The sequence below is a fragment of the Gavialis gangeticus genome, unplaced genomic scaffold (assembly GCF_001723915.1).
Source record: "Gavialis gangeticus isolate Ggan-Ray unplaced genomic scaffold, GavGan_comp1, whole genome shotgun sequence".
Taxonomy (NCBI): Eukaryota; Metazoa; Chordata; order Crocodylia; family Gavialidae; genus Gavialis; species Gavialis gangeticus.
In genome coordinates, this window is record NW_017729024.1 from 81,319,730 (window position 1) to 81,331,496 (window position 11,767).

Here is an 11,767-nt window from a genome sequence, read left to right on the forward strand (position 1 = left end):
ACAATCTAAGGAAACGGATCCCTGTGAAACATGCTGAAAAGGCACAGTGCCAAAGTGAGAATGCACTGTGTACTACATACTTATTAATAATTCAGAGCAATTTAATGAATTTGTTTCTGTCACATTATTGTTTAAAAAGAAAACAAAAAAGACTTTTTAAACAGTGGTGAAAATCAAGATTGGAACATCTACCCCAATGCAATAAATTATGCTAACTGGAAGACACAGTAAGCATCAAAACTGTCATTTATTCCTTCAACAGCAAATATGAGAAGGCTGCAAGAGACAAAAGCTCCTGGTATGTGCTGTGAAATTGAGACAACCTTCAAAAGAGAAAATAGCAAACTGATAGTGGCAAATGGAGCTCATTGTCAATAAGGATATATATGCATTCTAGAAATAATTAATTTACATATTGTAAGAAACACTCAAATGTTTTTATTCTGAACAGCGCTAACATGCTTAATCTTCAAATCAGTTATTTATCTTAAAAAACAATAGAAATCCCTTTAGTACAAATTGCCATTGATATATGTTTGTCTAAGGGAGAATTAAACTATTCAGCGAAAGCTTGTGCTGCTGTGCAGTTTAGAAAAACCTTACAAGAAACTTTCAGTAGGCCCTCTTTTCATGACTTTACATAAAGTTCATAATCCTGCATCTAGCTACCTGAACACTGTAATACTAATACAAACACACAAGCAAACAAAGTAAGGTTTACTTCCTTTGTCTGATTTCAAATTAGATATATTTCAAAATAAACAACAGTGATTTGATGATACTTTTATTTTGCACATAGTCTGTGTTTTATTCAGGTTTTTTGTCTGGTACTGTTGTACTTTGCAATATGTGCAAAATAAAAGCCCTGCATGGAACTAACAATGAAACCACTTAACTCCTTTTCTCAAGGCACAGTCCCATTGGGGTGTTGAGAACTGCCCCTTTTAATTGACTTTAGGGGATTGAGAAGGAACAGGTTTGTTGTGGTGTTTCACATGATAAAATTCACTTGTATGATGTGCTCATGTTACTTCTCTCCTGTTAGGTTGTCACAAGTGAGATTTATACATTACAGAACTGAGGTGGAATTGCTGCAATGCTTTATGTTTATGCTTGTTTTAGGTCTCACACAACTAAGTAGAGCTCTTCTGGGGGCAATTTTTGTGAAGGAATGTATAGCCAGATAATTGTGGAATAACATATTGGTTCTTCTGGGAAACCTAGGTGGAAAGGATGTGAATGTGGTAATTGATTAAAATGAACCAATTTTGGTTTGGCACATTCCAGATTTCTGTCTACTGCTTGCGTTTCAACCTTGGTCCTGCTGCAAATAGCCTACCACCATCTTTTTATACCTTTTCCAGCATCTTCTCTACTGAAGCATGATTTTTTAACTTCAACGCTTAAATTATTTGACCTGCTGGCAAAACCTGACTTTTGAGTATCTTGCAGAAAGTAATTCTAGACATTTTCTACTTGGTATGATGATTCAGCTGCCTTCGGCTCATTTTTAGTGGCCTATTTGGAGGATGTCTTTCATTCCTTGAATCTGAACGCCCTGAAAGGTAACGGGACCAAGTATTGCTTTTGTGTTCCCTGATGACTTTTTTTTCTGCTTTGGCTTTCTGCCTTTTAACAAAGAAGAAATTACAACACTTATTTTGTATTACATTCTATCTGTATGCTTTTCCACTTGCTGAGAGCTCTTAAATGGTCCAGTGTAAATGTGGGGCCTCTGCTTGGAATGCAGTTAGCAATGTGATTCATTTTAATTATAGTTCAGACCTGTTGTCAGCAAATTACCAGAGTAGGAATTATGTTCTTTTTCTCTTCCAATAGTGTCTTCAGATCCCTTCTGACTTTGTCTCAGCTTTGTGATCCTGTTAGTTGACTTCCGAAGTTGGCTAGCTTATTTGGAATATTGTTACACAAACTTACATTTCCCTCATTTCCCCCCAAATCATGGAAATGCCCTGCTATAACTCTGATGTAGGCTTCTGGTCAGCTGGCAACATGATGAGTTGATGCCTTTTTGGGGAATTTTCTTCAAAATGTGCAGTACTGGAGGCAGATGAGTGAGGCACTTATCCAGTATGCGGAATAAATGCTGAGCAGGTCATGTACCACAGTACATAGCTTTCAGTCAGGGAATAGGAAATAAGTAGATGGAAGGAAAACTGGATAGGGTATGGCATAATAAAGGTTTATGGGAAGATACTGGAGGACTCCTGGTCTTGATTTGCTACATACAGATGTACTGGCCTTACATTCAGGTCCATCAATTAGTTTTACTACTACTACCATGCACAAATGGGGTCCAGTTAACAGAAACTATATAGGTACTTCTTAGTGAAGAGAAGCTCCAAAAATATTGTGGATGCTACACATTCTTCCTTCATAATTGAGGTTTGTACGATAAGATGCGTCAATGTCTCTCTTTGCAGAAAACTTTTCCGAAGAAGCGCTGGTTTTTTCCCTTCTGAAGTTAAACTGGCTTCCTATGTATTACTCTGACTTTTAAAAACTGTGTGGGAAGAACTAAGCCACAATGAAAAATCAGGGAACTAGAGTATATGGAAAACTGCTTCCATCCAAATCTTCTGACTCATGTTTGAACTGCCATTGAAAGGGAGGAATTGGATATACTGCAAAATGCATTAAACTACCAAACAGTTTGGTTAAACTACCAAAGAGTTACATGAATGTCATCCAATGTTATGTGCTGGTAAAAAAAAAAAGGGTACAGGAGAAGTAGAGGAATAACCTGCTTTAACAAGCACATGTGCTTAATTTCTTTTTTTACTAGTAATTAGATTTTGTGTTTTTATTTCTAAAAAGCTTTTGCTGTGAAAACCTGAAAAAAACAAATCCTCATGAACTTTATTCTATTAGAAAGTTATATGTACTATATTGTCACCGCCTTTTCAACCCCCAGTTTGTAGAAAAAGTACTACAGGCGTTTTCTGAAATAAAAATTCTTGTTTGAATTTAAGCATTCGCTTGCAGTGTAGTTTGGAAAAGAAAGGAAAACTGCCTAGAAAAAGTTAATTTTTCACTACTTATTTTGAGTACACACATTCAAATGACATTAATGTTTGAAAAGTTTTTGTTTGTTTTGAAATCACTTGGTGAATTTATAATTTCAGTCTTGATAGTGATTGTTGGCATGCAGGGGAGAGAGGGAAGTGTGCGGGTTTGTATGTAAGAGAAAACTATAGTAGATTCTCCATGCTGAGATACTTGCTTTTCCAAATGAAGGAACAAAGCTAGTCAGGGCTACTGGCAATCTCCAGCTGCTTTAAGGCCTTTTTTTTTGGTGCACCAGAGGATCCAACCCTTTGTATTAAATGCTGTTTTAAAAGTTACACTGTTTCTTCTAAAGCACTATTTCTATTGACGTAATTGGGAATTGTCTTTTAAAATTCATTCTTAATAACACTAACATGTTTTCAGAATGTGAACAAAACCTCTACCTAGAAATTGTGCAGACTTTTCTAATTAGAAAGTATTTAGCATAACTGTGGGGGCTATTGGAACAAATACATCATAAATTAAAGGAAAGATAAGTATAAAATATACTCAACAGAATGGAAAACAAAACAGTTTTTCCTATATGCTCTTCACTCTGTTCTACAAGGAGTAGTAGGACATTATTTTTGTTTCCTTTTTTGTGGAAGCAAGCAGTTAGGGAGCTGCTAAGCAGCTGCATCAAGAAAAGCACCACAGCTGTTAAAGTACTCAGCTTGCAGCAGGGCTACTTTCTGAGGATGCAATGAGAGGTAGAGCTCTGCAATAAGCAGTGCCCTGGTAAGGAAGTTTGACACCCGGGGAAAGCCTGCAGCAGCAGCCTGCCCTTGCCCTGTGCACAGATCTGGGGGGGGCACATGCCTCCCCCGGTGCTTGCCCACTCCCCCATCCCCGCACCTCTCCCAAATGTGCTGCTTGTGGCTCTGTCCTGTGCCCCACCCTGGCTGGGCAGTGCCTATTGGCTCCCCTTTGCTCCAGTGCCCAGGTCGGTCACTCCGCTTGGCCCCCCTTCCCCCTTGCTACGTCACTGACAGTAAGATTAGGATATTGCTGGGAGCTGTTGACTTGTTAACAAGAAAAATACATTTTGGGTCGGTGTGATGAAAGAGGCAAAATGGTCTGAGTTGTAGCCTGCAGCTCTGGTAGGGCATCCCCCTTCTTGGGAGCTGACCCAAAAATAAAGAGCTCTTCAAAGTGGGGGTGCTACAGATTGCTGGAGAAGCTAGGGATAGAGAAGAGCCAGCATCTCAAAGCCAGAAGCCTACCTCTTGTGAAGCCACGCCAGGGCTGGTTTCAGGGGGTCTTTTAGGCAGCCAATAAGGCTTGTTCCTGGGGAGTCCCACTGCACAGCTTCTTCTGAAAAGTAGTGTAATCTGTGACAGTAGGATTGGGTGCAATGGGCTTGCAGGAAATTGCAGAAACAGACTCTATTTATTTACCTTATAATTCTGTAAACTTACAGCAAGATAAACAATACTATCTAGTGCAGAATATAAATTGTTGTGGGTGGGTGCAGGATACAAATATAAGGAAGAAACTAATAAGAGTTTTTGTGAAGAGTTTCTGTTGGGTGAAATGGGAGCTGGGCAGGCCACTGGTGGGAGGTACTTAAAGCAACCAGCTTTCAGCAAAATCTGTGCAGACAGAAGTGCAGGTCCCCACTGTAACTGAGACTGCTTTGCAGAAAGCGTTCTGACGTGCAACTATTCCTTGAGACAAACAGGAGTTCACTATTGGTTCCAGGAGGAAGGGGAATCTAGCTGCTGGCTGCCACCCTGCAGCCAGTTTTCCCTAGTAAACTACCCCATCACCACTCTCCCAGCCTGTCCCTGTGTCAGAATGGGGGGCGGGGGTGGGGGGCCGGAAGGGAGGAGAGGAGCTTGTTGTAGGGATTCCCTAGGGATGTATTGGAGCCTAGGGAATTTTTCAAATTTGAGACAAATGTCCTTGGGGACACTGGGACAAACCCTGAGGACAAAGTCTGGACAAAGTCTGTCCTAGAGAATTTGTGATGGTTGCTTTGGAGGCATTAACAGCTATTTCTTTCCTGTAGCAACGGACCTCATTGAAACACTTCTGTTTCAAAATCACAGCGCATGGCTCTAAAAGCCCTTTTCGAAACTTTTGCTTAAGTCACCATTCAAAGCCATGACTTGGAACTGTGAGGGCCACACCATTGCCCTGGCCTAGCTGCACCTCTAAAACTCTTTCATTTCCTCTGAGCAAGCAACTTTACAATGATTTTTCCCCCTTTTGTATCTAAAAGATATGTTCTCTTTGAGCCAAAAGGAGTTGGGATTCCCTTGGTGGTGATTTATGGCCTGCGTTTTACGGGGTGTCAGATGAGATGATCAAAATGACCTTAAAACCTAGACAGGCACTTGCTACACGAAAGCTTATCTGACATCTCTCCCAACTGTGCAGCTGGTCCAACAGGGGCCCTACTACACATGCAAATTAAAGCTGTCTAGAAACCAGCTGTCAGACTGTTGCACATTTTCAAGCATGAACTTAATAGCTGGTTGGCTTTTTTTATATAGTGCACTAGGCTCTTTTTCTTTTTTAATAGTGCCATAATTGCTTTGCACATGTGGCAAGTCTACATTTATTGTGGGATTCATCCCTCTGGTGTGTAATAGTGCAACGTGTGGCAGAGAAATCACCCCCCAAAATTTTACGGGGACAGTGGTGGCCAAGACCAAGGCTCCAACCCTGCTAGGTGAAACCTGAGCGAGGTAGGAGCAAAGGGAGCGGGGCGGTGTGGCGTCGAAGGCGCGGTCAGAGCGCTTTGAACGTGGTAACAGCGTTGCCAAGTCTTAAATATGAAATGATTGTATGGGACGCTCAAAATGATCATAGTATTTGCTGAAAAACTATCGTACAATGAAAAAGTATGCGTCCTCAGGACTGGCCCATAGGCGGGCTGGAGACGCTGGGCCAGACCGGGGACTGCGCCTAGGGCACACGTTCTTAACCGCGAGAGCCCCGAGGCAGCTCGCACGGACAACTGCCGGCGGGAGCTGTCGGCCTCACGTGGCTCGGGGTCGCGTGCGGCGGTGGGGGGAGGGGCCCTGCGTGCCGCGCCGCCGCCGCAGGGTCACGTGAGGCGGGCGGAAGGTGAGCAGGCAGCATGGCGGCGGCGGCGGCGGGTCTGCTGCGGGCCACAGTCGGGTTGGCTGCGGTCTCGTCCCTCCACCGGCCGGGGCTCGAGCTGCGGTGGGCAGGCGCCGCCGCCGCTTTCCCCTCGGCCCGGAGGAGCTACGGCTCGGAGGCGCGGGAGGAGGAGGAGCTGCGCGTCCGCTACCTGGACGACGAGCATAAAGGTAACGGGGGGAGGGGAAGGGATTTCGCCCCCGCCTCGATCCTGACACGGGGGGGACCAGGACGCCCCCCCAGCGCAGAGATCGTGCCGCTGTGTGACGTCACCCGGCCCCTGCACCACGTCACGGGGGGGTGGTCCAGCTGCAGGGCAGGGGGAGGACAGCCCTGGCCCTTACTCTGACGAACTCTGGGCCCACTTCTGGGCTGTAGCGTGGGGGTGAGGAGCCTAAATGAGGTGCAGACAGCTGTACCCAGGCTCTGAGGGTGCTGTGGCAAGTGACTGGTAATGGAGGATCCCCCTCACCAGCGCCCTGCAGACTGCCTTTTGCAGGAGGGCATGGCTGCACAGTGCTTCAAAAGGAACTGGTTTCATGACAGTCTGAGTCCTCGTTACCTGACGGTTCAGATGAAGGTGCTTCAAAGTGGCTCTGCTTGATTAACTATTGTCAGCAGGCGTCAGGGCCTGGGCTATGCTGACGCAGCCCAGACCTACTCCTTGCACTGCCTTCAGAATGGGAGGGCGGAAGCGAGGGGAGGGGTTTGCCTAGTCGTGTTGGATGATGGGGTGTGTGGACTGGAGCCCTCCCACCTCGGGGAGCTCCAGTCCCCACACCCCACCCTCCAATACGGCTGGGCAAACCACAGCACACACGGACCTCCATCTGCTCCCCATCCCCCCCCCCATCTGAAAACAATGCTGGGGCTGGGTAGGGGAGGTTGATCCCCTAAGACCCACCAGCGAAATGCCTGTTTGGTCCTGGGGATCTCTGTAACTCACGATACTTCCTGCAAAGTGCAGTGAGTTATAGTGGAGTTACAAGTCTGTCAGGGCCCGAGTGTGGAGCTGAACGCAGAGCCCTGGCTGGAGTCTTGTTTGAGCCAGGTTTTGCCGTCGTGTTTGGTGTCCAACACCAGCCATCCCAGAGCAGCCTGCTGTCCCACCTGAGGCTCCTGTCTCATGTTTCAGTTCCAACGTATTGCTGTTTAAGCCTGGTGTGTAAATGACTTCAATGCATCTGCTTCAATGGGCTGTCCTGGACCAGTCAGCACCATACCACACCAGCTGTCTGTTTTCAGGCCTGCCTCTTGGCTTTGGCTAAATCGATCCACGGAGTTGGGTCCAGAGGTAGAACCATTTGTGCAACTTAAATGGCTGCCTGAGCACTGAGGGGTGTCCCGAGTTACCTCAGCATTTGGGGTGTCTTCTCTTAATGCATTGGTTTGGCCTGCTGGACTCTTCCGCTGCAGTGCGTGAACTTCTGTGTTGAGAAGGGATTGGAAGGAAGTAGAGGGGGGTTGGATTCAATGCTCCATTGAAATGGCTTTCACTATGAAAGAATTGCTCAGAGTCTTGCAGGGCGCAGTGCATTGGCTCTGCCTGGATTATTTTTAAGTGTTTCTTTTTAGTCATAAGGATTAATAATTTTTTTAATGAAAACAGATTCTGAGTCGAGCGAACTTCTGGAATAGCCACAGTCAAGGGCTTTACCCAGTCTTGGAATTTATGCCTGACCCAATGATGGTTCTGCCCCCAAACTGCTGCTCCATGTCCCATTTTTGCAATCAACTACATAACTGGTTTGAAACTTGCAACATTTCAGTAGTGTTCTGAATTGTGATGGAAAGGAAAAAACGATAAAAATGTTGGCAGACTATCATGTCCTTTTCCCATTCTCTGGGGCAAATTAGATGATGACTATACTGTATAGGCTTTAAAACTTATCTTGTGCCCCAGGCTGGATCCAGACTTCAAGGCTCTTAGTAGACTAGATCTAGACGGAAACACAAGGAAGCAACAGCAGGGGCAGCTCTGCTTCTTGCCTAGATCACAGAGTTGTGACAGCAGCAGCAGCTTTGGCTCTGACCCAGGGTATGTGGCTGTGGCATGTGCCAGAGCTGGAGCTGCTGCTGTGCCTCATGCTACAGCAGCAATTCCAGCTCAGTTTTCAGCATGCAGCATTTGGTGGGAACTGGCAGCTGGGTGGCAAAAGGTGAAGTGGCCTTGGACTACTGTGGCTGTGTCAGTCCTCACTTACCCCTTGCCACCAAGCTTCATGTTCACCAGGGCCTGAGGGGCTTGGGTTCTGTGACAGACCATGCACCACAACATTTGGTGGTTCAGCAGTAGTCCAGCAAGCTGGATAGAGTGGTTCCACGGGCCATATATTTAACACCCCTGCTGTATCAGGTCATCATATTACTGACTACTACTTTAGGGTATTGCAAGAGAAAAACAGGTATTTGCCCCATTTGTTGGGAAGATAGAAAACTCGCTTGGTGTCCAACAGTAGCCTTCCCAGAGCAACCTGCTGTCCCACCTCAGGCTCCTGTCACATGTTTCAATTCCAAGGTATTGCTGTTTAAGCCTGGTGTGTAAATTACCTTGGTGCATCTGCTTTCATGGGTTGTCCTGGACCAGTTAGCACCATACCAAACCAGCCATCTACTTTCAGGTCTGCCTCTTGGCTTTGGCTAAATCAATCCATGGTGTTGGGCCAAGAGCTAGAACTATTTGTGCAACTTAAATGGCTGCCTGAGCACTTGCTTTACTTTTGAAAGCAAGATATCTGATCTTAAATGTATCCAATGACTGGGGATTGAGCATTGCCTGAAATGACTCTTAGGAACTACTCAGGCAGTTGGAATGGTAAGTTTCCTTAGTGCCAGCAAAACTAACTTAATGGTTAGAGTATAGATGAGGTGGCTAAAGGTGCAGGTCATTCTGTAGTTTTTACTAGTCAGAGTGCTGAGTACATGCAATTTCTGTATTTCAGACTGTAATCTCAGTGGGTTGGAGGACCGTGTGGTAGAAAAATAAAATTTGTTGGGGCTAACATCAGTCAAAATTTTGACCTGTTAGGGAAGATGGTCTGTCTTGCAGGATGTATGTATGTATGTATCCATCTGTCTAACCACATGTCAAACCAAAGACCTTTTTAAATGTTTTCCTCCTCTCAATGTATACCAAACCATGTTAAAGTCTATATAAAACAGCATCCAAGTGCAGGGTATTGGTAGAAGTGGCAAATAAATTGTGGACATATGTAAGAGTTCTTCTCAAATGTCTTGCTAAGTCATGGACCCTGTCTTTAAAAGAAGAGGTATTATTGACTGACTTCACCTTGAAAATGAGAGCCTGTTTTGTCTACTGAAACAAGAGTTGTTGTGTTAAGACAGGTTACCAGGGATAGGAATCAACGCTTTATTGTTTTAGTTATAATTCCATAGCTCAGAAAGGAGATTAGGCTGTTTGAAGAAAGTGATTAAGGTCCAGCGTAACAAGAGAATCATCTTCGGCTGTGCTTTGATTGACATTACATTTATAGCAGGTAAGAATGAAAAAATTGAGCTGTCTTAAGCTTTTAGTCTATTTGTCCAGTGTTTTTTTTTTTAAATTAACTGTGCGACAATTATAAAGGTATGTGTATGCCGTTGCATATACTTCCCTGACGTGTAAAATTTGGATTGTTAGCCCCCCCAAGTCTTATCTAGTGAATGTCACTTTGGGTTTGTGAGATTCAGTAACACATAATTTGAGTAAGGTGTTGAAGTGTTCCCCAAAAGCATCCAACTTGGGCTAGCTGCAGAAACAACAAGCTGCTGAATTATTTCTGGATCTTAAATTTTCTGAGCAACAAGCCAATAGACTCTATAGAAAAAAATTCCTTAGATACAGTTCTTGGGGTTCAGGGTCCAACAAAATGGGAACTATTTGTATGTGAAAATAATGCACGGTGAGTATAGTAAAGCAGCAAATACAGTACCATAAGGCAGTGTGGGGCCAACTTTTTTGGCAGGTGTGCCACAAATTAGCCACCTACTCTCCCCAAATATCACATTATTCCCCTTCCTGTACCAAATATCCCTTTCTGCCCTGTACTCCCTGCCTGATCTCCTGTTCTGTTTCCTGCCTGGTCTGCTGCTGTGCTGCTTGTCCCCTCCCTGATCACTCACAGAGGTTGAACTCATTACTTATTGCAGTCATCCCACAGGTTTCCCACTCCTGCCATATGGATTCAACCTTGGGAGTTAAAGGAGTCAACTTTTCTGACCCAACTGGATCCTGCATGCACTTGTGGCAAAAGAAATCTTTTGCCCTGCTCAATGATTTGTTGACAAGTAGTTAAGTATCTAAACTTCCAACATTTGTTATTGTTGGATTTTGGTACTAGAATTTCTTTTATGAATGGGAACAAATGATTCCCTTCCTAAAATTACTATTTTTTTAGGCTATTTACTGTCTCAGGAAGGTAATCCTGTCTGGCTTATATTCAGACAATACTTTGTAATCAAAAGAATTAAAACTTAAGTTCTTGCTTAAATTTTATAAAGTTAAGTTCAGCAGAAATGTTTCAGGCCCTTGTGGTTGTGTTCCCCTTCTTGAGTCTTATTGGAAGTCCAGGGTACAGATCTATACACTGTACTCCTTTTAAGTGTGTAACTTCAACTGAAAAAGCTTGTCCCTTATCCAAACCTAACACACACAATCAAGATTTGTTAAGTATAATACCATGAAACTGCTTAGCTTCTCTCATTTTCAGGGCTTGTAATAACAGCCCTTTGATATTTCTTCTTCATTCTTTGTGGCTTAGTTAAAGGGAGTACAGTTAGTTGCAGAATAAACTATTACAGCTAGTATGTAGTTAACTGGAATATGGTTTGGTTCCAAAGTAGAAGGGCTTCCAGATACTTTCACTTAAGGAGCTTTGTGTACTTACTTAATGAGGTAGTTAGCATAGAATCAGGGTAAAGTATCTTGAGTTTTAACATTGCTCTGATGCCGTGTATACTTGATTTAAGTTACTAGTCTTTCCAGTCTTTGCACATCAGTATTTGCTCTATTGGATGTTTTTTCAAATGCAGGTGCTTTTATTTTGTGTTCTGAACAAAAAGTTTCTGATTTAATTACTTTTGGTTTCAGAGTTCTTGCAGGTATAGTAGGAATATTGATTTTCTTTTGGTGGGGAGGGGGTGGGGGAACTAGTGCATTCATTCAAAGGTGATACATCATACAAAGTAGAACAGGGAGGGACCTCAGGAGATCATCTACTTCAGCCCTCTGTTCAAAGATCATCCTTATCTAAGCTACTGTTTACAAGTGTCCATCTAGCCAATTTCAAACAAAACTGCACAAACAACCCTCTTATGCAACTACCAGTCACAGTGCCCCAAAACATCAAGAATGGACTTGTCACAGGTAAAGCAGGGGGACAAGGGCACTGTCAATGTCCTCCCACTGCAAGAACAGGAAGTAATTAAATACACTTGAGAGAGCTAAGGAAAAGGGCAGTCTTCCTTCTCCTTTCCCCACCCTCTCCCCCATAAAGGAAGGTACCCCACCCCCTTTCTCCTACAGTCTATCGTGATCTGTCTGGAGTAAAATTCCTTTCTGATCCTAACTATGGCAGTTGGTTTGGCC

General features: G+C 44.0%; 1 protein-coding gene across 1 annotated transcript in view; it reads left to right on the top strand.

Moving 5' to 3' along the window:
- Nucleotides 1-6,136: 6,136 nt before the first annotated feature.
- Nucleotides 6,137-11,767, top strand: part of AUH (AU RNA binding methylglutaconyl-CoA hydratase) — a 275,169-nt gene continuing 269,538 nt past the window's right edge. The window contains exon 1 of the mRNA XM_019517296.1: nucleotides 6,137-6,350. Coding sequence (XP_019372841.1) covers nucleotides 6,158-6,350 — 193 coding nt within the window. The 5' untranslated portion in view covers nucleotides 6,137-6,157. The remainder of the gene's footprint in view (nucleotides 6,351-11,767) is intronic.